The following is a 25,985-nucleotide window of genomic DNA, read 5'->3' as shown; positions in this document are numbered from 1 at the left end:
ACATGACCACCTGGACATGCCCACCCGGTCACATGAAGCACCGCAGTTGTGACATGAGTGACATGGTTATTAAAAATGCTGCAACAGGGATAAATGATGACGATCGTGGTGTGAGGACTGATCAAAGTGTGAGAACCTGTCAGAAATCACTTTTTTCAGTCCTCTGGGTAGTCCCTATGTGCATAGGGACTACCCAGATGGCTGAAAAAAGTGATTTCTGACAGGTTCTCACACTTATGACCAGTCCTCACACTTATGACCGGTCATCATTTATGCCTGTTGCAGCATTTTGTGCATAGGGACTACTCAGAGGGCTGAAAAAGTTATTTTTGATCTGTCCTCATACTTTTGACCGGTCCTCACACCTACAACTGTCCTCACATTTTATAATTTGCACCCTATCTTGTAACGGTGGTGAAGAGAAGCAGTTGTGAAATGAGTGACATCATTGTTAAAAATGCTGCAATGGGCATAAATGTGAGGATGGTCATAAATGCGAGGACCGGTCAGAAATGACTTTTTATAGCCTTCTGAGTAGTTTCTATGCCCATAGCCAGGGCCACCCGGTCACATGAGTAGCTAGGTTCGCCCACCCAGTCACATGACCACCAAGCCACACCCCAAAATAAGCCACGCCCACAGAACCGGTTGTTAAAAAATTTGAATCCGACCACTGCCCAGAGCCGTGCAGGCTGCTGAGCCGGAAATTCTGTGGGACCGCCAGTAATCTTGGCCAAGGGCAGCCCTGCCAGTCTGGCCCTTCCGGAGAAGGGGGACGTTCTGAGGTGCTACCAACGAAGGGCCTCGGGGGTTGGGGGGGGAAGAAAGGGATCTCTTTTCCCCCCAGCACTGAAGGCAGCCAAAATCTCCCTTTCCCCTCCTCTCCTGCTCCAGGCTTAGCACCTGCGCCCGGTCGCCTGCCTTGTCGAGTGCCTGCCTGGCGACGGTTGCCCTGGGCAGCAGCTCCCATCCCAGCTCCTGCCCACAACACATACAAAAGCCTTCCCAGCCAGGGCTCCTGCCAGCCGCTCCACAGACCATGGCCCCAACGGCGGCGGCGTTTGCTCCCAAACTCAGCCAGGTCCTGATGACCCCGGAGCCCCACTTCCTTCCTGGGTAAGAGCCGGTCCCTCTGCCCACCCACCCTGCCCCCCTGCGCAGCCTCGGGCCTGGCTGTGGCGCCTCCTCGGGGCAGAGGACTGGCACAGAGGGGGACGAGCAAGCAGGCAGGGCGCTGGAGGGCACACAAACAGCCGCGCCCCCCCCCCACCGGGAGCAGAAGCTGAGCGGGGAGAGCAGATTCCCGGCGTGTCACGAGCGGCGGAGGGGCTGGGCTGGCCGGGAGGAGGGCGCCCCTCTCCCTGCGCCCGCGGAAGCCGCCGCGAAGCCCCTAGAAGGCGACGGGGACGCCGCAGCACTTTCCGCCCGGAGCCTCGCCAGCCGCCCCGGAGCCAAGAGGCCGGGCCAAGCAGGGCAGTGGCGGCCGGACTCTGCGCTCCAACCGGCTCTCGGGCAAGTTCAGCCGGGCCGCTATGAGGCCGGGCGCTGAGCGGAGCTGGGCTGGGCTGGGGGCGCAGAGCCAGAAGCGCCGACGGGCCTGAAAGTTGACGGGGGCTTTTTTGTGGGGGGGGGTCTCTCCTCTTCTGCTCCTGTCCTCGCAGCTACGGCGGTTACTGTCCCCGCTACAAATTCACCCTGGGCCAGACTTACGGGAAGCTCACGTCGCAGCTGCTGGCAGCCCCCAGCCGCTCTGGCCGGCTGCTCCTGCAGCCCAACTGCGCCCTCTGCGCCCCAAAGGAGCGGCCGGGGCCCGGCCGGAGGGCCCGGGGCAAAGGCTGCAGCGGGGTCCCGGGCTATACTGGTAAGTGGCGCTGGGAGGTGGGCTCGCCCCCGGCTGAGAGGGCCAGGAGCTCAGCTGAAGAATGGGTAGAGGGGGGATGAAAAGACATCCCTCGGCCCCTTGCAGGAGGGAGGGGGGGTGGTCTGGACTCAACAATGCAAAGCTTTGGGAAGGGAAGGGAAGGGTTGTATTGGGAGTCCTAGTGGGGAGTTGCCTAGACACAGCCTCCCCCCACCATTTTTTATCCCCTCTTAGTAACCCCCTTGCAGATGGGGCCAGAGCTCCCGGTGCCAGCAAGTCAATCCTCCCTCTATCAGAGGGTGCGAAAGGGGCACCAGCTGTGCCCTGTGGCAGTGCCTGGAGCAGAGAACCTGGGTACTGATTCCTTGCTGAGTCCAGAGCCTTCCTGGGGTCCCACTTCACCTCCTTCCAGCTCTCCTGTGTCTCCTGGCAGGATTTGTCCCCAGGGCGCAGCACCACTTTGCCAAGACCTATGGAGAAATCTGCAAGCAGGCCTGGCTGGAGTTTGCACCCCAGCAGGAGCTGGGGGGCGGGGGCCAAGCCAGGGAGGTGACCGAAACCCCCCAGCTGGAAAGTAGAGTAAGTGGCAGGCAGGGCAACTGGGAGCCATGGGGTGAGGGTGGGGACTGGGGGCTTCCAGAGCATCTCCTGGAGAAGGACTGGATCCCCTCATTGAGGGTCTCTGCCATCCTCAGGGGGGAGGGGTTCGTGGCACAGCTGTCCTTTCCAGAGGAGGCAGGAAGAGAGACAAAAAGGTGCACAGCCTGAACTCTGTTGCCCCCCCCCCCAATTGTGCAGATGAGGGCTTCCCCTCTCCTCTGCATCCCATGGGGGCACAGGGATGGGGCTCCAGTTTTTCACTCTCATAGCATCCCACTAGGGGTCAAAAGCTTCCTTCCCTCCCTTCCCTGATGCCTTTTGTGTCCCTCTGCATGGGTGTCCCCCAGAACAACAATGAAAACTGAAGAGACCGCTGTTAGGAGCCACCTCCGATCTTGCAGGCTGTCAGTGTGTGTGGTCACAGGGTGCGGATCTTCTGGGGCTCCTTCTTGGGGCCCTTTGCCTTCTCTGCCGGATGCTGCTTCACTGAGAGGAGATGCAAGAGCCTCCAGGTGCCTCCAGGGACTCACGGCCGACTCTGCTCTGCTCCTAGCCTCTCCCTGCCCTGCCCACGGCTGAGACTGATGCTGCTGCCGCCCCCCTGGCTTTCTGGCCCCCAGGAACGCCCCTTGCAGGTTCCCTGGAGAGAACCTTTGTTTCAGGTCAGGCTCCAGAAGACTCGGGACCCCCGAGGGGAGGAGGGAGTAAGTATGTCCCAAAAGAGATTCTCCCTCAGTTTCACAGGAGAGAGGTTGAAATGCCCCCTCCCACCAGCACAGAAGAGACCCACATCTGTGCCCCTTAGGGCTCCCCAGCCTCTTCTTCTGGCGTGGCACCAGCTGCGGTTTCCCTCTTCTTTGCTGCCACAGCATACTGAGAGCCAGGGCCTGCTTGGCAGTGAGCCATGAGTCTCTTTGGGGGTTCAGGGCCCTGCTTGCTGGGGCTGGAGGCTTGGGGTGCCAGGGTTTGGGGCTCTGTAGGCAGAGAAGTCAAAGGCAGCCTGGGAGCAAAGGGGAGACCCCAGGGGAGGGAGTGGGAATCCAGAGGCACCACTTACTTTAGAATGTTTACTTAGAGGCAATGTGTGGAAATGCGCTAGCTTGCCTTCTGAGAAAGGGATCCTCATTACCATGAACCATGGGGGGGTGTTTTGGGGCTCAAAAACGAGAGGGAGTTTTCCATCTAGGGGACCTGACACCTGGCACCAATGGTTTCAGAAACACCTGACTGGCCGGAACCTTCACCAATCGGTCGATGCCGAGCAGGGCCTGCCCGCCTGCAGGAGGGAGGGGTTGGACTCCCTCACAAGAGGGTCCTGAGGTTTTAAGTACCCCAACTCTGTCCCACAGGCTTCACTGGCTTTGTGCCTCGCCTCCAGTTTCTGATTGGAGCAAGCTACCCCATTCTTGCCCACCAGGCAATGGTGGAGTTTGATGAGATGCTGCACAAAACGGGGCGGGACTCTTCACAGAGGGGGGATTCCCTCCCGCCCCTGGCCAAGACGTACCCCACAGACAGGGGCCTCCTGCCCCACTACAGAGGCTATGTGCCAGGTGAGTGCCTTGCCCCCACTTACCTCCCCTGCTGTCCCTTGGATCAAACCTCCCTGCCAAGCCCTGCACGGCCCCCCAGCATCGTTCATATTGCTCTGGGCAATTTTGCCTCCTGCCAGTGGAGCAGCCTCAGCACTGGAGGCGGGAGTTCCTTGTGCCCCTGATGTCAAACATGGGAACTGCCAGGGCTGGCAAGCATTCACAGTTCAGCTGCCCATCTCCCACTCCGTGCCCCTGGAACGAAGCCACACTTGTGCCACAACCAGCCAGGCAGAAACTCCAGGGCTCAGCCTGCACCCTCGGGGGCCCCTTCTGAGGGATCTCTTCCACCAGCACCTTGAGAGGCCCATGAAGAAGATCCCTGAAAAAAGGGATCGAAATCCACCTTTGCACAGATTCGTACCAACCCAGGCGCAGAGGGTGGCAGGGATTCTCTGGGAGGATCCCTTGAGCTGCCAGCAGGCACCGAACAGGCAGTCCAGCTGTGGGTTGGGGGCCCTGAGATACGCAGCCCACTCACTCGCTCAGTGGGACAACAGTCACTAATCCAGTGACACTCTCTCACCAATGGGCTGGAGAGCCCAGCGCTACATCAACCACAGGCTGCCCTCTGGGAGGATGGAGGGTCCTTGTCTTGAGCCTACAGAACAGGCTGGGGTCCCTGCGGGCCCACTACGGCTGACCAGCTCAGCAGCTCCTTCTCTAGAGGGCAGGGAGGGCCTTGCTTTTCAGCCTGCCCTCCCCCGCTCAGTTCTTTGCCTCGGAGGCCTTTGGAATGTCGTTTTGACTGACTGTTCATAAAATGCTGTTATGTGGGCAGGGGTCATTTAACCCAGAGCCCCTAGACTGGAGGTGTCCAACCTTGGCAGCTTTAAGACTTGTGGTCTTCAACTCCCAGAGGTCCACGGGTCTTAAAGTGCCCAAGATTGGAGACTCCTGGATTCAGAGGGACACAGCTGCAGCCAACCGGCCAGTCTCCCCCTTCAGCTGAGGCCCCCTGCCTCCTTCAGGGATTCCCTTGCAGACCCTGGGCATTGAGGACATGAAGTGCAGCTGTGGATTTGCCCATGACGGTCACTTCTTCCCTCTCTCTCTCTGAACTCAGGTTACAAGTTCCAATTCGGCCACACCTACGGCCACCTCACCCGCAACGCCCTGGGCCAAACCACCCTGGAGAAGCAGGTGCTGGACGTCACGCAGTAGGGGAATCCATGGCTCCCTCGCCAGCACCCTCTCTGAGCCCACCTCGCCGTCCTGGGTGGGCTGTGGCCCTGTAAGGCAGGCCGTGGGGATGCCAGTCTTCAGATCCATGGCATTTTCCTAGTTGGGAGAGGCAATTTCCCTTGGGTCCCCTATGGGGGGAGGGGCAGAAGGGGACCTCTGGGGTCCTGGGGGGTCCACTCTACACAGGAGGTGGAAGCACTTCAGTAGTGGCCAGCTGTGCCCCCTCCCCATGAGGTATCTGCATCTGCCTTCTCTGCCCTTGGGTGGCGTCTGGATCCCCCTCTGACATTCTCTGGCACAAAGGACCTTTCACCACCCTGGTACAGACCCTGGCAAAAACTCTCTTCCCAGTGTTAATCCTTGGTGACTGCAATCCGTTATAAGCGGGGCTGCCGCCCTTGATGATAGCTGGGACTATTGGGGTGCTGCGGGAGGGGATGAGTCCAAGGCGGTGCCATCCATGGGCCTACCCTGGCAGCACAGCTTCCCACCCCGGGGACGGCCAGGCTTTCAGCATGGAGGGCTTGTTGGGAGGAGAGCATTCAATGGCAATTCAACCCATGGCTTCCCAGGCTGTAAGCCAAAATGGTGACACAAGAAACAAGCCAACCCACTGCAAACTCCATCATCATAACCTGTGGGGTTCGCCCCCACAACTTTGGTGGCAGCTAAGAGTGCACCATCTGAGTGCCCAGGATCAGAGGCCCAGATACCCCTCCCTGTGGGCCTATAGCCAGTTCTCTGCCAGCCGACCCCTGCCACCTTTGCCATACCTCCTGCTCTGGCCAAAGGGAGCTGTCTGTGGAGAAGAACCTTTTACAGCAGGGGTCTCCAACGGTGGCAACTTGACTTCAACTCCCAGAATTCCTCAGCCAGCCAGGGTGGTGGGCATCAAGGGGAAAAATGGGGAGCTGCTCTTCAGCTGGGCTTAGGTGAGGGGTATAAAGGCCTTTTTTCCCCTCAAAAATAAGTCAAATCCAGCCGGCAGGTTCAGATGCCCGAGCAGCCTGCTGAGTTAGTTTAGGGCACATTCGATTCCAAGAGCCTGAAAAAGGAGTGAATTCAGTTGCCAAGGTGGGCCGGTTGGCACACCTATTAGGCAGGGATTCTGCCCTGCTGGCATTAGCTCAAGACACCCCCCCCCCTTCTACTGTCTGCCCCCTTTGCCCATCTGCTGGCTCATAGCCGCCCACAGCACATTCGGGGCATGTAAAGGCCAACCTGTTGCCTTTGGATTTCCTGAATGACCCCTTCAAAAGGATCACCAACCTGGCAAACTCCTGAATGAAGCATCAAGACAGCTCAAATTATGTAGATGGGAGGGGGTTTGGGGGGGGGAACAGCCAACATCTTGGCCCTGCAAAGAAGCTGTTGAGGGGGGAATCACCAAGCTGCCGAGGGAGCTCGTAATCAGCACCTTTTTTATTAATACGTGTCATAAATAAAGAAATAAATAAAGGCGAGACACCCTGTTCTAATGCCGAAAGTATAAATTAAAGATGGCGCCACCTTCACAACACCAGTAGGACCGACTCCTGCATTCACATCCAGGTCCTTCGAAGGGACGGGGCGGGCAGGCGAGAGCCCCACCCAACCCAGTCCCAAATACTGACTGGCACTGCCCACTGGCAGTGGGGGGAGACCCCTTCCTCCCCACTGGTCAGAATACAACCCAGGTTCTGACCCCTCCCACACAAAGACCACCTCCCCATCTAGTGGCATGAGGTTCCACTGACACCACCCGACCTGTGCCATGGGGGCCCTCTGTTGGGTGCCCTTCTGGCTTTAAAGCCTCTGTCCTCGGTGGGAGAGCTGGCCGGACACACACTTCCCCAACTGGTCAGCTGTTCCTGCAGAGACCAGCCTCAACTGGCTCGTCTCCACGCATGCACAGAGGCCACACTGCTCCCCCGGCGTCTCACCTCCCCCTCCCTCCCTCCCCCTGCCCAGCATTAATACAGGTTAGCACACAGTTCCCCCAAGTCTGGAGCAGGCCTTCTGGGGTCCCAGCGGCCCTTAACAGGGGCCACATTTTCATTCGGACACGGCGTGGGTGCCACGGAGAAGAGGAAGGGGAGAGGCGCATGCACAGGAACGTTTGGCCACAGGAGGCCCCGGCAGAGACGAGGAGTCCAGGGCAGGCAAGAGAAGCTGGGTCCTTGGCTGATTCTTGGTGAGGGGCCTGATGGCCTGCACGGCTCTGGGTACCACCAGGGATTGCCTGCCCATCAATAATCGGCATCCTCCAGGTGGGTGACGTACATGATGGGCACCAGCCCGCTCTCGGCTCCCTCCCTGCGGCTGCAGCGGAGCCAGTCGGCATCCACCCTGCTCAGCACCCGCAGGACGTCTCCCCTCTTGAAGCTCAGCTGTCCAGCTTCGGTGGCAATGTGGTGGCAAAGAGCCTTCACCGCCCTGGGGAAAGAGAATGTGCCAAAAGGGCTGGGCACTCCCCCCCCACCCCCCCGCAGCCCCGACACTGTGTCAGCGCCACACCGTCTGCCTTCCCAGCTGCGTGGGTCAAGGGTCTCAGATTTCCCCCTAAAGCTTTTACTGCATGGACATAAGCTTCCCCCAACCATCAAGGGTCCTGCTGACTGCAGGGGAGCCGCTGCGTCCCCCTACCTCAGCCAGAATAAAAAGCCACCCCCCCTCCCCACACTGTTCTCAGGTTCTCATAAACCCTGCAGGGGGTCTCTTCCACCAAGGCCCAGCTGCTCAGGCAGCCCTCCCAGAAAATGCCTGCCAACCAGCTGTGCCCACCCTCTTCTGTCGGGACAGGCAGGATGTGGTGGCAGAAGTCTCCCCAGCCAAGAGCCAGACCAGAAAGACTGGCTGCCCATCCACCCCCCTGCTTCTCGGCAGGCTCAGGAGCAGAACGCACAAGGGCCGGGCAGCCCCCTCCCTTCCACAGGTCTGCTGCCTGAAGGGAAAGGAGCCCAGCCTAGGCCGGTCACACACACGGCCTCCCTGCAATGGGGTCCATAGCAGAAGGGGATTTGTCCAAAGTCTGGCAGCCCCAGAGCAGAGCCAGGCAGCTTGGGGCCTCCGAAGCCAGCTCCGGCCCCAGCACACTCACCATGGGGCACCAGGGGAGGCCCTCCCATCCGACCGCTGACCTTCGGCTACGGGCAGCTGTTTGGGTGCCATCTCAGCCTCTCGCCACACACTGGCGCCCACTGTCTGGGCCATCAGCTGGAAGACGGAGCGGTCCAAGCTCAACCAGCCGGAAGGCAGCCTGCAGAGAGGGCAGCAGTCAGGCCAGGGGAGCAGTGGGCACCACAGCTTTGCCTGGGAATGGCCAGGGCCCCCAGGTGAAGCCCCCCCAGCACATCTGCTGCCAGTTGAGATGGCAGCTGCGTCCCATCCACCACCCACCCTCAGGCTCTGCCATGAGCAGCCGGGCGGCGCAACCTCTGATCTGGCCCATCTCGGGACACAGATGTCCACCAAGCAAACCACAATGGCTCCAAACCGACTCTTAATCGATATCTCCTGTAAAAATTCTCTCTTACGGTGGGCCACAAGGACCCCACTGCCCTGCCCCGTTCACAATTTAACAAGGGGCATAAGAAACCAGCCCCTTCCTGCTGCAACCCTCCTATCCCCTCCACTCCCTCCTGCTGTTAGGCAGGGAGTCTCGGCAGCAACTCTCAGCCTGGAAGTCGGCCGTTCTCAGCTTATCCCACTTGGGGCTCCAGTCCAGGCCGTCCCACCCCACTGCCAAAGTAATGCCACCAAGGCAGAGCCCGACTGCCAGGGATACTACCTGTTGGCCTGTTTGGACTCCTTGGATGCCTGGCGGGAACCGAAGAGGTGCGCCCACTTGGGCTGGCCGCTGCTGGAGACGTGGGTGATGGGCTGCTCCTTCCCAGGGGCCGTCGCCTGATCCTGCTCCCTGCTGCGCTTCAGCTCCGCCAGCACGGCATCTGGGGGGCTGCCCATCCAGAAGGGCCGGCCCTTGTCCTTGATTTCCTCCCCAGCTGGAGGGCCCGGCTTCCAGGAGGGCTTTGCCTCCTCGGCCGGGAGCCTCTCTCTGACTGGGGGGGCTTCTGTGGGGGGGCAGGCCTCTGCGCCCTCCACCACCCCTTCCCTTGGGGGAGGGCCCTTCCCGGCCTCTGCCGACCTGGCCCATGCCCTCTTCTTGCGCTCGTGGTGGGCGAGGCGGGCACCCTCCGGGGAGCCCTGGATGTAGACCTGGGAGCTCTGGGTGAGCTGCAGCCACCAGCTGGCCTGCCTGTCCTTCTTCAACTCCGGGGCCCCTTTGGCAGGCTCCGCTGCTCTCTCCAGGGGTGTCGGGCCCCGGGAGCCCTCACCAGCCCGCTGGGCGCCATGAGTGTGCATGAGCTGCAGGGTGGAGTGGGCGGAGAGCAGCAGGCCCTGCTGACCCCGCAGGAGCTCCTTCTGCTGCTGCTGCCACCTGCCCACCTGCAACAGGTGGTGCTCGAAGAGCAGGTCCAAGCCGAAGGGCAGAAGGGAGAGTGGCTGAAGCAGCAGCAGCAGCTCCTCGAAGAGGCCCTGGCAGGCCCCATGCGCCAACGGCAGGAAGCCCATCGGCTGGTAGTGCGCCTGCAGCACATCTAGTGGGGAATAGAAGGCCACTGTCACCAGGGCCCCCCCGGCAGCTTGAGCAGCTCTGGGCCCCAGCCGGGCCAGCAAAAGGAGGCTCTGGGCTGCTCAGCTCCATCTACCAAGCCCCCCTTGGCCTTCCTGCCTTCTTTCAGAAGCTCGGGAAGGGCCACATTGCCTAGTGGCACAGCAGGGGTCTGTATGTCAAGAGCGGACGAGCCTCCTGAGGGCAGGGCCACCACCCGTGACCCATCGCCAGCACACGGCCCACCCCCACTGCAGTCAGGAGCAAAGGACCTACCCTCGTGGTTGTAGAGGTGGTTGAACCAGAACTCCAGGGACCGGATGCTGTGGGGCAGAAAGCAGAGAGCGGGTGAGAACGGGCAGGACTGTCTGGACTGGTTTGCATGAAGAATCATTTGGGGACACAAGCCAGGCCCTGCTGGCCACATGGTGCAGTGGTGAAGTTCTCTCTCTCTCAGCCCAGCCCACCTCACAGGGCTGTTGTTATGGGGAAAATGGGGGGCAGGACCGCTAGGTATGTTTTCAGCCTTGACTTGGACCAAAAATATATGGAAAAACGATACCAGGATAAGAATCAAAAAACAACAATAATCGGCAACACGGCCTAAGTTGTGTGTGCAACTGGATGCCTGCTGAAGAATAAAGAGGGCTGGGGCCATGTTGGAGGCAGAGTCCAATGTGGTTATGAAGAAAGCGTCTCGTTTCACTTTTACTGAGCAAAGCACCATCCGAAGATGGTCAGTCCGGCCCAAGGACAGAGGTTCCTTCCTTGGGACGCTTCTCTCAAACACAGCGCCTTGACCACCAGCGTCAATGCGCTGCTGGCCTCCCTCACCTGGGGGTCCTGACTGCTTCCCCTTTTCCTTTCCTGCCATGGAGCCTCTCAGCCCTGCCCATCAGTCAATGGGCGGGAGGCAGACAAAGCGGGGGGGGGGGGGGGAAAGACACCCTGGAGCAGTGCAGCATCAGAGTTGGGGCAGATTGGGTCCTTTTGGCTGCCTGCCCCACATTGGTACAAAATCCATTTTATGTTTAGGCTGATGGCTAAAGAAGGCTCCTTCGTTCCCGGTGTCAGCCTTTGCGTTCCGGCAATCTCATTGGAGGACTTCAACTCCCAGAATTCCCTAGCTAGCATGGCCGGGTTAGGGTATGGCTGGCTGTCAGGGGAATCCTGGGAGTTGCCATCTCCAAGTTGCTGAAGTTGAGTAATGCGACTTCAGGAGGACCCCTCCCTCATGCTGCCTCCTTCCCAGGGACAAAGCAGCACACCCCACACTCCCGGCCCCCCCTGCAATGGCAGGGTGGAGTGGGGAAGCACCCCTACTTACTTAAGGAGGCCGAAGATGAAGGCATTGAAGCGCATGTTGTGGCTGGTGAGCTCCGGGTATTGACTGACACGGCTATAGAGGCTGTGCAGGACCTTCGTCGAGGGCCCTGTGGGAGAAGAGGGGGCAAGGTGCCATGTCTTGGCCGCCTGTGGATCCCTTCAGTTATGGAAGCCCCCAAGCCTTCAGGTCCAAAAGGGGCCCCCCAGGGTGCACTTCCGAGCCAGTGTTCCCCTCCTGCTGTTCCCCACTGCCTCTTTTAAGCAGCCGGAGGGGAGAGACTGATCCTCCTTTGGTGGCACTCTGGCAAACCCACCTGCTTAGCAAGGCCACAGGTGTCACCTGGACAGCCCTCACCCCTGTCCAAGGCTGCTGGGTGCCAGCTTCTTCCCCTGGGTCAGGCCCATAAGCCAAGCAGGCAAGGGCTGACTGGTGCTGGGAGGGAGACCTGGGCCATCCCAGGGCGGGAAGAGGGCAGGGTGATGCTCAGAGGCCCAGGCAGGAAGGCCAGACCCCAAAGCCCCCTACCCAGCTGCGTGGAGGCCTCCACAATGCTCCAGGGGACGTTCCTTCTCTGGCCAACGATGACATCCAGCACGTAGGCCTTGAGCCCGTCGCTCAGGACATCCCGGATGGCCGGACACAGGTACTTCAGGACGAGATGCCCCACATTAGGGCTCACTGAGCTGTTCCCCAGTTTGGCCTAGAGGAGAGAAGAGAGGCCAAAGGGTGGGGACTGTGCCTGACCCTCCAAGCACTTCCTGGGGCCAATCGTTCCCCTCCTCCGCCCTGCAGGGTCTGCATTCAGCAGGCTTTGGAGTGGCACTGCTCTTCGAAGAACCTGCCTCGGTCATATGCAGTCCAGTGGGGTGTGGGACCCTCCAGGCAAAACAGGTTGGGCTCGGTCCCGGGGATAGGAAAGCTTTTCTGACAAGTAGGGTGGAGGTGGGGGCAAGCTATTGACCCAACATTCTGGTCTGGTTGCCCACCAGCCCACAATGGTAGGCCACATATATTTCTGCAATGCTTAATTGTTTCAGTAACAGAACCTTGTAGCCCAGAGAGTCAAGACGGACCCACTTGAGTTTTCTCCTCACCTGCTCCTCTTTCTTCCATCTTTTCCAAGACCACCCCACTTCCTGCCACCTTCGATAGTCCCAAGGTTGCAGGGGCACTGGCTGGGAGGTGGACAAACCTTAAAGGGAAGGCCTCTCACTGGAACGATGGAGGCACTGAAGGGAAAGGAGGCCAAGAGGAAAACCAGCTCACCTTCACTCCAGGATCTCTGCTGGTCCCAAAATGGGCCACAATGAGGTCCACGGACATGTTGATTGCTTTGACGAGACCTGGTGGGCAGAAGGAAGAGGAGGCTGAGCTTGCCCCTCACCCAAGCAGACCCCTCGGTCCCTCCTTCCTATCCAGGACTCTGGAGGACCTGTTCTGGCTCCAAACATTTGTGGGGTGGGGCTCTTCTGTGTCAAATGAAACCTACTCTCTCTTCCTCTCATGCGGGGGGGGGGGGGGCTGAAAGCATAGGGAGTGCAGAGCAGCTGAGGGGCCCTAAGTCTCCTTTTCTCCAAAGACCCCCTCCCTCCAGGAACCGTCAGATACCGACTGCAGGGGTAAAAGACTGCAACCACCCCTTGGCCGCCCCATGCATTGAACATGCTCCCCATGCCTAACATTTGTGGGGGCTTAAATGAGGAAATGGCTGGGGGGGGGGGGTCAGAGGCACCTCTCCTGACCACACCAGATTCCTACCCTGCTTGAGGGTCCCATCCCCTCAAGCCCCTTCAAAAGACGGCTCTGCTCTGGACAATGACCCTCCAGCCCAGCTGCCAAGGTTGGAGGGTGCCATAGCCTCATTCTCTGCAAGGGGAGCTGACCCTTCCTCACTACCCTCCATCCTCCACCTCTGCAAGCAGCAACTGCTGAGTAGCGCCCCCCCCCACACCCCAGGAAATGGCACTCCTAGCGCATATGGAAGAAACTTTGGAAGGGTGCAAGTGCCGGGGCCCCTCCCCATCCCCCCACCAGACCGACCCTTCTTCTGCAGCAGATCGACGGAGACGGACTCAGTGTTGCCGTCAGGGGAGAGGCAGAACTCGGCCGGCGGCTTCTCGGCCAAGGAGAAACAGTCGGGGAAGAAGTCGGGGAAGCTTTGCTGTGGCTCTTTCACCGCTGGTCCTGCAAGACATGGGGGAAGGGGGAGAAAGGGGGATACGGCCCACCCACCTGGTTACTTGATTGGGCTCCGGGGCTGCCCACCTCCAAACAGTCTCTGGGCGGCTGAGACTGTTGAAAGCAATGCCCAGTTTCAAGGAACATAAATCACATCTGTGATACCTCTGACCCCAGAGAGACCCCAGGCCAGGCTGGGGAAGGGACCAAATGGGGGCAGAGGGCATTGCAGCCCCCACTTCTGGGGAACCGGGATTCAAGCCCACAGTCCCCATGGCCTCCGGACCCCTTCGAAGCCTTTCCTTTGGCCCAGCCAAGGGGAGCCGGGGAGGGGAGCCTGCAACAGTCAAGGCGCACCGTGGAGTCTGGGTCCGGAGTGGCCCACTGGCATCGCCAGCAGAGGGTTCCTCCAGGGCGGCTTGCTCTCCAGCTGCTTCCAGTCCAGGTGGCTGGTCAGCCCTGCCAGGTCCGAGACGCGGTCCAGCCCCAAGGGGTTCCTCCTCCGGTACTCCCGCCACTTCAGGGCTTGCAGAGAGAGGTGGTTGGCTGTGGCCGCAAGAGGCCGGTCGGGGAGGGGGAGGGAAGCCGAGGGCAGAGAAGCCGAACCCGAGGAAGAGACAGAGACAGGCGTCCATCAGCGGCAACTCAGCAGCAGCAGCGGCATTCGAGCCGGGGAGACCGACCATCCACGTGCATGGGCGCAACCTGCCCAGAGCCTCGTGGTGTAGGCGAGATGGGGGAGGGGGTGAAGGAGGCCCTGAGGTCAGACGGCCGGCCAGCCTGCCTATCAGAGGCATCTCACCCCCTCCCCCACTTTGCCTCGGGTGAAAGGGCGATTCAGGGGACAAATGGGCCGTCACTCAGAACCAGGCATGTCTGCATGGCCGCCACAGGGTGGCTGATTCCCCATGTGGAGCCCCCCCCCCACTTCTGGCAATGCCATAGATGGCCAGAGAGGCAAAGGGCCTGGAGGCTACTTCAGGGCTCCCTAGGAATAGGGCTGGTCATCTAAATGTTCATGGCTGTGAACTGATGAACTTTCTGGCTCCCTTAAACCCTCAACTACAAGGGGCAGAACGGAAATACCGCCCCCCAAGTTATTTACCTATAGGACAGACAGACACACACATTCGGGGAATGCAAAGTTAAGCCTTTCCTTGCAATGCCCACCTACCATTGAGGGGCCGGGGGATGCCAACGCCCAAGGAGCTGAAGCTGGCAGCATCGCTGCCCCCTATCTTCCACTGGGGTTCACTGTGGCTCTCCGCTCTGGGCAGGCTCCAGCCACCAGACAACAACGGCAGGAGGGAGCCAACAGGGAGTCGGTCCTTGGCCAGTGGTGCAGAGGGGCCTGGGGGTTCCTCCTTCTTGGCCACCGGTGAGGGGCTCTCACACTGCTTGTGCTGGACTCCGGTCCCTGGACGCCCCGGGGTGGCACAGCTGCCAGCAGCTGGAGATGCTTTGGTGCTGGGCAGGAGGTTGGCAGAGACTGGACAGGACTTGCTGCGGGGGGGTTGCGTCTCCGGGGTGGGCGAGCAGGAGGAGGAATCCCCGCTTTGGAAGAAAGGCACGTTGTTGCGTACTGGAGAGTAACTGCCCAGTGGGGACAGGCGAGTGGTCTCTGGCCCTGGCCCCCTCTTGACATGGCCGTCGCCTAGGGAAACCGCCCCATCGGCAGAACGCTGGCCTTGCCCCATAGGCCCCTCGGTAGAGGTGGAGGACTGGGAAGCCGAGGAGGGGGGTTGGCTGGCTGGACGAGCAGCAGTGGCGGCCGAGAGGCTGTAGAGCTGGGAGAGGCTGGAGGCCAAATGGCTGTGCAGGGCCCGGCCTTTTGCCGGCTTGGGAAAGTGGTGCTGGAAGACGAAGGGCTGGATGGGCAAAGTGGTGGGGCGCTGGTCCTTGCTGTAGCGCACCACCTTGCCATCCGCTGCGCCACCTGTGGAAGGGGAGCAGAGGTTGCACTACCCAATGGATGAATGTGGCACAGCTGAGCCCAGCCCTCTGCACTGCTTGGCCTAATAGGCTGGTGTTCTTGGATGGTGGGGGCACAGGAGGAAAGGCAACCCCCCCCCACCCAGACCAGCAGGTTACGTACTCCCTAAGGCCTCTCCCCCAGACCCTGCCAGGTAGGGAGACCCTGACTGGTTATTCCGCAGCATGACCAAGTTGGCGCAACCCGCTTAGCCAGCTCAAGATGGTGGGGGTTGGGGGCTGGGGGAAGAGGGTTAAGACTGGCTTAATCTGTGCCCAAACCAGAATTTTGATTCAGAAGGGCTTGATGGGGGGGGGTCCCTCAAAGTCCCCTTTTGGTGTTTCTCAAGACTGGGCAGGGCCATCCCTTCCATCTCTCTCCCTAGACAGGCTTGTCCACCAACTGTCTGCCAGGTTCTCCTCCTCTCTTTGTGTCAGGAGGACATGGGGAGGCATCCTCAGCAAACAGGGTGCCAAGGTGCTTTCCGCTGCCACAGGTCAAGCAGTTTGAGAAGAGAAGCCTTAATTTCAGAGCCCCTCCCATTCCCCAACCTCTTCCAAGTTCCAAGGCCTAAGGCTGTGCATTAAGAGTGGTGTTTCTTCATTGGAGATCTCTGCATTTGCCCTGTCACCTTTCATCATTTTACTTCACTTCTCCACCCTAATAAAACTGTTTTGAGTTTTCATTCTGTGGCCCAGGATGTCAGTTTTTCCATCCAAATTCAAACAATTCATTTTAAAATAAATCAAAACTATAGACACTTTTCTGAACTTCCCCTATCATCTCTTTCAAAATTTAGACTTGTGCTTACTACCTAAGATGGCACCGACGAAGGCTGCCTCGGTGAAATGCTCTCTAATTGTTTCTTTATTTCTAATTGTTCTCTGTGACTCACTACGGATTTCCTACTCACGAGACCATCTGCTAAAAATTAAGGAACATTTCTTTAAGGAGCAGCTTTCTTTAATCTCACCCCCGCCTGTCTTTACAAACACGGAGGAGATTCTAACACAGGAGGAGGCAATTCTTTCAGCATGTCAATTGTCCCACCAGAGGCAAGAATACTCTAGACCACTGCTACACAACACTAAAAGATGCCTATCGGTCTTTACCACGTGCAGCTGTAGGACACTCTGATCATTGCATGATTCACCTTGTACCTGCTTACAGGCAAAGACTTAAAGCCATAAAACCATAAAATTAAATCAGTGAAAACCTGGACGGAGGAATCAGAATTAAAGCTACAGGCATGTTTTGACTGCACTGATTGGAATATTTTTAAAGATACCTCTGCAGACCTGGATGAACTCACAGATACTGTAACATCATATGTCAGCTTCTGTGAAGACCTATGTGTACCTACAAGGAACTTGCGAATACACAGTAATAACAAACCTTGGTTTACACCTAAACTTAAGCAGCTACGACATTCCAAAGAGGAAGCCTACAGAAAAGGTGATAAAATGCTGTACAATCAGGCCAGAAATGCACTAACAAGGGAGATAAGAGCAGCAAAAAGAAGCTACTCTGAAAAGCTAAAGAATCAATTTTCAGCAAATGAACCAGCAAACATGTGGAAAACTCTTAAAAATATCACCGGCTATGGCAAACCTCCTTCCCAGGCTGAAGGTAATCAACAACTGGCAGATGACCTGAATGAGTTTTACTGCAGGTTTGAAAGGAAACTACAGCCACCTATCTCCACACACACCATCTCAGACACACCAACAACAGCCAAGCCTCCTACAACTGACCCCATTTCATTGGGTTCACAACCCCTAGTGATCACAGAAAAGGAAGTGCAGGACCTATTTCACAGACAAAAGCCAGGAAAAGCTCCAGGCCCAGACAAGATAACTCCTTCTTGCTTAAAAGTCTGTGCTGACCAATTGGCCCCATCTTCACCCATATTTTCAATAAATCACTAGAGATGTGCTATGTTCCTTCTTGCTTCAAACGCTCTACCATCATCCCAGTGCCGAAGAAGCCCACCATCAAGGAACTGAATGACTACAGACCAGTTGCTCTAACATCTGTAGTCATGAAAACCTTTGAAAGGCTAGTGCTTTCCTACCTGAAAACCATCACGAATCCGCTCTTAGACCCCTTGCAATTTGCATACCGAGCAAATAGATCAACAGATGATGCTGTTAATATGGCTCTGCACTACATCCTACAACATCTTGAGTCTCCAAAGACCTATGCAAGGGTCCTTTTGTAGACTTTAGTTCAGCATTCAATACCATCATTCCAGACATTCTTCTAACTAAGCTAAACCAGCTACAGGTACGGAACAGACTTGTAAGTGGATCACAAGCTTCCTAACAAACAGGAAGCAGCAGGTGAAGCTAAGCAAGATCACATCAAATACCTGTACAATTAGCACAGGGCCCCCAAGGCTGTGTGCTCTCCCACTTCTCTTCTCTCTGTATACCAATGACTGCATCTCCAATGATCCATTTGTTAAGCTACTGAAGTTCAGATGACACAACAGTGATTGGTCTCATTCGAGACAATGACGAATCCGCATAGACGAGAGGTCGAACGACTAGCCTTGTGGTGCAACCAAAACAATCTGGAACTGAACACACTCAAAACCGTAGAAATGGTGGTAGACTTTAGGAAAAACCCTTCCATACTTCCACCTCTCACAATACTTGACAACACAGTATCAACAGTAGAAACCTTCAAATTTCTGGGTTCTATCATATCGCAAGATCTCAAATGGACAGCTAACATCAAAACATCATTAAAAAGGACAACAAAGAATGTTCTTTCTGCGCCAACTCAGTAAGCTCAAACTGCCCAAGGAGCTGCTGATCCAATTCTACAGAGGAATTATTGAGTCTGTCATTTGCACCTCTATAACTGTCTGGTTCGGTTCTGCAACCCAACAAGAAAAACACAGACTTCAGAGGATAATTAGAACTGCAGAAAAAATAATTGCTACCAACTTGCCTTCCATTGAGGACCTGTATACTGCACGAATCAAGAAGAGGCTCGTGAAAATATTGGCAGGTCCCTCGCATCCTGGACATAAACTGTTTCAACTCCTACCCTCAAAACGACGCTATAGAGCACTGCACACCAGAACAACTAGACACAAGAACAGTTTTTTCCCGAAGGCCATCAGTTGCTAAACAAATAATTCCCTCAACACTGTCAGACTATTTACTGAATCTGCACTACTATTAATCGTTTCATAGTTCCCATCACCAATCTCTTTCCACTTATGACTGTATGACTATAACTTGTTGCTGGCAATCCTTATGATTTATATTGATATATTGATCATCAATTGTGTTGTAAATGTTGTACCTTGATGAACGTATCTTTTCTTTTATGTACACTGAGAGCATATGCACCAAGACAAATTCCTTGTGTGTCCAATCACACTTGGCCAATAAAATTCTATTCTATTCTATTCTATTCTATTCTAATTTTTTATCCTGTTCTCAGAGAAGAAACCTGTAGAGGCCTCCTGCCCACACAATGATTCCAGCCCTTTCCCAGTGTCAAATTTTTCAACTTTCGATTTCCAAACATCAGGGGTGCTCAAAAGTGGTGACATGCCTTGGGGAATGTAAAGATATTTTGGTTACTTTAACATAACGTAGATGTGTTTGGTAAGAAACTACGTAAATATCGTAACTTTTTAACATTTTGTTTCATTTCACAAGTTCAGCTATCTTTCTCTTTTTGTTAAACATTATTTTGTCTGAGAGTTTTCATACTGCTGGCCTCATTTCCTGTGTGTGTGATAACTGATCTGTAATGGCTTCTAAAAAAAGAAAAAGGCTGAGAACATTCACTCATATGAGCAACCTAATTGGGACTGGCAGAGACTTGTTGCCGTCTGAATTCCCAACCCAGAGAGACATTCTCAGATACAGCCTACCGTTAGGAGAACAAAGCAGTGATGAAGCTCGAAACTACCCAGCAGCCAGTCTTGCAAGAGGCATATACCCAAAAGTGCTTGAAAAGTGGGAACAAGCAAAAAATTCTTTTGTGACCCCTGTTAAAAATTCACGAGTGACAATCTTGAACAAGATCCAAGAGATCTGGGATCAAGCCCCAAAACAACTCTTGGGAGAGGAAAGCTAGATATTAAAGAGACTTTCACTGTGAAATTTGACAAACTGTTTGACATCCTCAACTGCAAGTGTCAAATTGTGCCGAATTTGGCTGCCCTGCTGGCTGCAAAAAAGAAGCTCACATTAGCTGTACCTGCCCTAAGGAGGTGAAGATACCATGGAAGGAACTTGCTTTCGTTAAAGGTCAGAGAAACAAGATTCTTTTGGTTCTTTTGGATCGCACCAGATTGGTTTGCCAGATGTGCCTGAAAAGAAACAAGCAGGCAAAAGGCAAAAGCGGCAATACGATGAGAGACAGAGGCTCGCTAAATAGAAGCAGAGAAGTAGTCGAGACATTTCGATACTGACAAATGAAATAATTATCTCTTATGATGAAAATGAAGGACAGGCGACTGATGATGAAGAGGAATGTGATGAAAATTATGAAGAGGCTTTAGACCAGGGCTGTCAAACTCGCGGCGTCACATTGTCGTCACATGACATATTGTGACTTTTCCCCCCTTCGCTAAACCAGGGGTGGGCATGGCCAGCATGTGGCGCATCTGGCCTTGTCTTAAACCAAACAGATGTGCCCTCTACTTCAAAAGAAAAGACAGAATACAGTAGATTAGAAATAACAAATGCCACTATGCAGAGCATAAGATACGGTGTTGGTCTATGTGCCACTGCTGCCATTACCACAGCCACCTTCACAGATGCTGGCTTGATCACCAAAGAAGACAAGAGACTTGTAGTTGACCACAATAAAGTCAAGAGAGCCCAGAAAACAATTATGAAGTTCCTAGATCAAGAATATGATGAGTTCTGTAAGAAGGGCGAAATAGAATGCTTCTTCCTCTTCTATGGCCGTATAGATGCAATTAAAGTTATGCTGAAAACAAACAATTCAGATCAGCAGTTCCCAAGTACCATCAAAGAAGAATAGAATAGAATAGAATAGAATAGAATAGAATAGAATAGAATAGAATAGAATAGAATAGAATAGAATAGAATTGAATTTTTATTGGCCAAGTGTGATTGGACACACAAGGAATCTGAATTTGAACATTATTCTGTGTGCAGTGAGCCAAAAACAGGAACACCTGCTCAAGTGATTGCAGATAACCTGGTGTATTTCGTGAAGAAGAAAGGCATTGACAAAAGCTTGAAGGCCATTGGAAGAGATTCGACAAATATTAATAGCAGCTGGGAAGGTGGTGCCATGCCCTCGGTAGAGGTCAAGCTTGACCGGAAGTTGATCTGATTGGTGTGTGTCCCTACAACACTTAATCACAAAATTAGATGGGGAGATCTTGTTTAACAACAATTGGGCAGGTAAAATTGTCAATGCCAGACATTACAACAGAACTTGAGACTGATCCTTCATTCACCAGAGTTTCAATTGGTGAGCCTCTCATTTCACTGAGCAACGGTATTGTAAAGGATCTCTCTACTGATCAAGTGTACGGATTTAGGATCACACAGGAGAACTTCCCACAGATCCGGCTCTTCTGGATATTGGTCCTGTAAGCCATTCATGCTGATTCACAACTGCAAATAGGATTTATCGAAAATGGGTTTCAAAACATGGCTTTAATGGCAAAACTCCCCAAAATTTAAGAGTGATAGTGGACTACATCATTGGTATGTACTGCTCCTGCTGGTTCAAGATCAAAGTAAAACATCCCTGGATTGAAGGCTCACATCCTGTGTGTTGTTCCAGCTGCAGCAAGTCAGACTGCACAAGAAGGCTGTAGTAGAGGCTGTTTTGCCGACCATTCAGTGCTCAGCATGGTACTTTTTCAGTGAAACGATAATCCAGACACTTTTGTTTTCAGATGACATTCAAGAGAGGAGAGCTGGTGTGGAAAAGACCATGGACTTGAGGAATGCAGACAATGACATGCTGGGAGATTTTTCTGTATGTGCAAGAAAAACGCCTTTAATCAATGCCAGAGTATCCCCTCTGCTGGAGTGGATTGATTGGTCTGAAGGTGTGTATGAGCCACCTTTGACGTGCAAACTCACTGAAGCAGAAATAAAGAAGTTCATTGACGAACTAATGTAAGTACCACAGTGGTCCTGTCATGCCCAATCAATAGAGAGATGTGTCAAACAGGTGAAAGGAACAGCAAGCAGAGTGTATCTACATGAGAACCATGAGGGTTTTCAATATCCATTTTTCTATTGTAGGTAATTCTTTTTTCTTCCAATATTGCATATGGGCAAAAATCTCAGCCTTTTTGAAAGACAATACGCAGGAAAGATATTTAATTGAATGGAAAAAATGGATTGATTATTTACAAAATAGATATCAGATTAAGAGATATCAGATTGCCTTTGAATAATAAGGATGCATTATCTTAGAATGTTATGGGGGAGGTTAGGAAATGAAAAGACTCGGATGAGGCTAATTGGGTTAGAAGGGAAAATTTTAGTTTATGTTTGGCTTATGTGTAACAATACCTTGCGATTGACCCCGGAAGCCGGGGGGGGATGGGGGGGAGGGAGGGGGAAGAAGGTTTTGAGGGGGGGAAGGGGGAAAAATGTTTGTTTGTTTTCTAAAACTTTTTCATTAAAAAAAAAAAAAGAACCATGAGGGTTATATCAGAGCCCAAGAAGCAAGTCGGCAGCTGATGTCAAAGAACGAATCAAAACAAGACTTGATGAAACTCACTTAAACTTTTTTGTAACTCAGATAATTGCTTTCTGATGTTAGTTTATGGTTGCATGGATTATTTTTTTGTTTAGCTAGATAAGATTCATGCAGAAAAAAATGTTAATTTTTGTAGCACAAGGTGTAATTTTGGGAAGATAAAGTTAACAGTATTTGTGGGCTATAATGATCAGACGTGAATTTACCATACCAAGCTAAACATCGTGCAATTGCAAAAATAATAGCAGATTTGAATTCTTGATGTAAAAAGACACATTTTAGAACCCCTCACTGGAAAAAAATTGCAAAAATTAATTTTCATCCCATTAATTTCCTACACTGCTGCAGAGCATCTCTTTGTCCAGCCAGTCCTTAAGGACAACCAGTGGTCACAGTTGTGGCCGCGGGACTCATTGTGTTGCCCACAAGCTCCCAGCAGCTGTCTATGCTTTCCTGTTCCATCCTGTCCCAGACAGGCCCTAGGCAGACATAAAGGGTTGATGGCCGAGCAGGGACTGGATTGCAAACCCCGGAAAAGTGCTGTGTCTGGGCCGGGCTTGGAGACCAAGCACAGGCTGTCCTCTCTAGACTGTCCCAAGACACCAAAGAAGACGCATCAGGCAGTTCAGGAGCATTTGGCCAGGGTGGGATGGTGGCTGAGGGGTGCAGTGGGATACCGAGCCTCAATTCCCTCAACTGCAAGTAGGAAGCAGTTTTCCTGTCCAAGGAATCCAACCAATTGAACCAGCCACAATAAAAAACTGTGGAAGCACAGCCACCCTCCTCCATTAGGATCTAGAACAGAGATAGTGAACCTAGGTTACATGTGATACAGGTGACACACGGTGCCATTTTTGCTGACATCCCCGCCCGGCCTCTGGGCCCTCTGGAAGTCATACGAGAAGGTCTTGTTCTCGCGCAGCCTCTGAGGCATCCAACAATTGTGCGAGTGTTCTCGTGTGACTTTCTGACGCTCCCAAGGCCCCATGGCAGCAGGGCCCTCTTGGGAGGCTTCAGGGGACAGGCATGCCCCGAGAGGCCTCTTTTGGTCCAGGTGGGTGGGATGACACACCAGCAGAGTCATGGCAGGCATTTTCTCAATTTTTGACACTCCAAAAGGTTCATCCTCATTGATCTAAAATCCATCTAACCTTCTCAACCTGCCCAGCTTGGTGGCTCTCGCTGCAACGCCCAGTGCCCGACTGCACGAGGATGGGCCCTGGCCAGGACAGCCGGTCATCAGTCCCTGCAGCAACTTCCATGCTCTTCCCTGCCAACAGCCAGGGGATATCTCTGGGCCCCAACCTAGTAAGGATTTGGGGGCAGTTTATTAATGAGAGGGGCTTCTCCTGGCCAAAACCCCACTCATTTTCCCTCAACCGGCTGTGAAAAAGAGGCGACTGGGCATACAGGGGCAGGGTGGGGGGCTTACCATCCGCTCGGGCTCGAATGTCCTTCTGGCCAAAGATGCTGCTGCCACCGGCCCCCATCTCTGACACTGCAGAGAAAAAGAGTTGTTCGTCCCCCTCTTGCCCACAGGTGGGCACCTCCCTGAAGCTGGGGGCTTTTCTGGCATCTTCACCTTCGGAGCGTGCCAATGGCAGGGGTGGGAGGCTCTGGCTGTGCCGCTCCTGACTCTCCAGAAAGACGGAGCTGTCCCTCTGGCCCTCGGGGATGGGCGAGAACTCCAGGGATGAGTCCCGGCTGGTCCGAATGGGCGGCGAGGAGCCGTTCTTCTTCCGGCCCTTGGCCAACTCTGCGAAGGAGGTGACCCGCTTGGGAGGGGAGCTCTGGAGGGTCAAGGAGGAGCTGTCGCTCAGCTTTACGGGACAGCTTAGCATGCGCTCCAGGGAACCCAACCGACTGGAGGGGCTGCGGTCCAGGTGGCGGTCGTAGCTCCGTGAGCGCTGCCTGCCTCCAGCCAGGCTGGGCGGGGAGACGTTGATGTAGACCTGTCCTTCAATGGCATTCTTCTCCGACTCCTCCTGTGACTCATCCCGGGACCCCTCTGTATCACTCTCCTCAGGTCTCTGGAAGAGGTAATACTCGGTGGGCTGGAGGGGGCTGCCCCTGGCCTGCTCCTCGGAGCAGCTGGTGATGGAAGAGCCAGGAGGGCTGGGGGAGGACTGGGAGGACAAGTCGCATGTCACCAGCTTGTAGTAGTTCTGGGTGGCCACCACAAGCCGCGCCTGGCTTTGAAAGCACGCAGTCAGGTCAGAGCCATCAGATGGGCACGGATCGCAGAGTGGTGGGTAGGAGTTGCAGTTGGCATCAAGGACAGGGGAAGAAGGGTGGTGGCACCCACAGGATTTCCCTGGCCCCTCCAGATCCTGCAGCTCTCCGGGCATTTTTGACTCTTGTGACGAGGAGTGCAAGTCAAGATAAAAGGCAGCCATGTCTGACTGGCTGCCCGAAGAGGAGTCACAGGACAAGGGGCCCGAGTTCAGGTTGGTGTGAGGATGGCCGTGCCGCCTCTGGTAGAGGGTGCTGAAGTTGACCAGGATGCCATCGGAACTGTTGCAGGAGGAGTCGCTGACATAGCCCATCTGCTGGTCCAGGGGCTCCGACTGGCTTGAGAGGCTGTAGCACCGGCAGCGCTGCAGTTCAGAGTTGGAGCAGCTGCACGTCCGGCTGCGGATGACCTCCGTATTGTTCATCAGGTCATCTGACTCGCTGGCCCACTCCTGCTCCAGGGAGAGGCTGGAGGGGTCCCCACGGTGGCAGCTATACTCATCCAGCTCCATGCATTCTGTCGCAATGTGCCCCTTGTCCTGAGCCTCCTCATCGGCTGCCAGGCCAGTGCAGCCTTCCACCACATCCATTCGATGACTGCCACCCCAAGGCCTCACCACAGGGCTGCTACTATGCAGATGGAAGGGAGGCAGCGCCGGCTCGTGCAGGCGGAAGGCGGACCGACCATCATGCAGGTGGAAGGACTTCTGTCCCAGGTCGTCCTCACAGAGATCCCAGGCCTCGCCGTCCCTCAGCAGGAAGGGGTTCTGCCGCCGGGGGGCTGCAGGGGCAGCCAGTGTGGGGGAAGGGCTCTGCCCACCCACGGGCTCCTCTTCCGGGGCCCCATCTGAAGCTCTGAGGAGGCTGCTGTAGACCAGCGAGTCTGCCTGCAGGAGGGTCCTCTCGGGGAGCGAACTGGTCCGCCTGACCCCCAGGTCAGAGGGAAAGAAAGGGTTGGTGCCCTGGCTAGTGCTGCTGCGCTGCCGGTCCGGGACCTGACAATGCACCAGCGGAATATGATGAACGATCAGCGTTTCTCCTGTCAGCTTGGGGGGGCTATCCATCTTCGGTCCCATTTGCCAGGGCACTTGCGGCATTGAAGCTACCCATGGAAGGGCCCTGGGGGACAGAGCGGGCTGGCAGAAGACGCCTCCTCAGGGCAGCCCAAGACCTGACAGAGACAAAAACAGCACCCAGTCACTGAGGATAAAGTCAGTTTTCAGTAGTTCTCCTCACCCCAGCCATGTCTCACAGGATGCCTCAGCAGCCCCTTCCCAGGACTTTACATAGGAATCTCTCACGGGGGGTGAGGTGGGGTGGAGGAGACGGGCAATTCTGCAGACACGTCTCCACACAGGCACCTCACCAAACAGCATAGGCAGCTCCCCCCCCCCGCCTGGTGCTTCCCTTTCACACGGGGTGGGGTGGGGGATCTCAAAGGCTCATCTGTTGACTGGCTTATGACCTGGCGGGTCCATCTACATTGTCATGGGTTAGGCAGCAACCCAATCCTAGCTCAGCAAGGAAGCGATTGGTGTGCAATCTGATGTGGTTGCCCACTTGGCATTCTCACAGGAGGGGGCACAATTTGTGCATTTCTGTTACACTCAGTAGTGTTGAGGCAACGGGAGGTGGAAGCCCCACAGGGAAGACAAACTGCACTTGTGGGACTCTTTGCCATGGGAAGAGCTGAAGCTTCCCTCTTGAAACCCTTC

At 55.1% G+C, this 25,985-nt stretch overlaps 3 protein-coding genes across 6 annotated transcripts in view; 1 reads left to right on the top strand and 2 right to left on the bottom strand.

Annotated features, from left to right (window-relative positions):
* The first annotated feature begins 179 nt into the window (after positions 1-179).
* Positions 180-6,572, top strand: CIMIP2B (ciliary microtubule inner protein 2B). Of its 2 annotated transcripts, none has more exons than XM_058172499.1 (6): positions 180-1,116; positions 1,662-1,861; positions 2,274-2,440; positions 3,015-3,123; positions 3,811-4,014; positions 5,120-6,572. In XM_058172499.1, exons 1-6 carry the CDS (start codon positions 1,040-1,042, stop codon positions 5,215-5,217), a joined length of 855 nt encoding a protein of 284 aa, XP_058028482.1. In that variant the 5' UTR covers positions 180-1,039; the 3' UTR covers positions 5,218-6,572. The 2 variants fall into 2 exon arrangements, with proteins under 2 accessions (XP_058028482.1, XP_058028483.1); XM_058172500.1 differs by having other exon boundaries at positions 2,295-2,440; positions 5,120-6,567.
* A 70-nt stretch (positions 6,573-6,642) lies between these two features.
* Positions 6,643-25,367, bottom strand: RUSC2 (RUN and SH3 domain containing 2). 3 transcript variants are annotated; one of them, XM_058172478.1, is made up of 12 exons: positions 23,621-25,367; positions 23,471-23,536; positions 14,512-15,273; positions 13,695-13,883; positions 13,200-13,343; positions 12,426-12,502; positions 11,685-11,859; positions 11,160-11,265; positions 10,109-10,155; positions 9,008-9,818; positions 8,318-8,476; positions 6,643-7,687 (listed from the first exon to the last, which is right to left on the bottom strand). In XM_058172478.1, exons 1-12 carry the CDS (start codon positions 25,365-25,367, stop codon positions 7,273-7,275), a joined length of 4,698 nt encoding a protein of 1,565 aa, XP_058028461.1. In that variant the 3' UTR covers positions 6,643-7,272. The 3 variants fall into 3 exon arrangements, with proteins under 3 accessions (XP_058028461.1, XP_058028460.1, XP_058028462.1); XM_058172477.1 differs by having other exon boundaries at positions 23,471-25,367; XM_058172479.1 differs by having other exon boundaries at positions 7,328-7,653; positions 23,471-25,367.
* Positions 25,304-25,985, bottom strand: part of LOC131192906 (phospholipid-transporting ATPase ID-like) — an 86,510-nt gene continuing 85,828 nt past the window's right edge. Inside the window, exon 28 of the mRNA XM_058172482.1 lies at positions 25,304-25,441. Coding sequence (XP_058028465.1) covers positions 25,373-25,441 — 69 coding nt within the window. The 3' untranslated portion in view covers positions 25,304-25,372. The remainder of the gene's footprint in view (positions 25,442-25,985) is intronic.

This window comes from Ahaetulla prasina, chromosome 2 (genome assembly GCF_028640845.1).
Source record: "Ahaetulla prasina isolate Xishuangbanna chromosome 2, ASM2864084v1, whole genome shotgun sequence".
NCBI lineage: Eukaryota > Metazoa > Chordata > Lepidosauria > Squamata > Colubridae > Ahaetulla > Ahaetulla prasina.
Note: the sequence above shows the minus strand (reverse complement) of the source record. Positions and strands in the feature narration are given on the sequence as shown.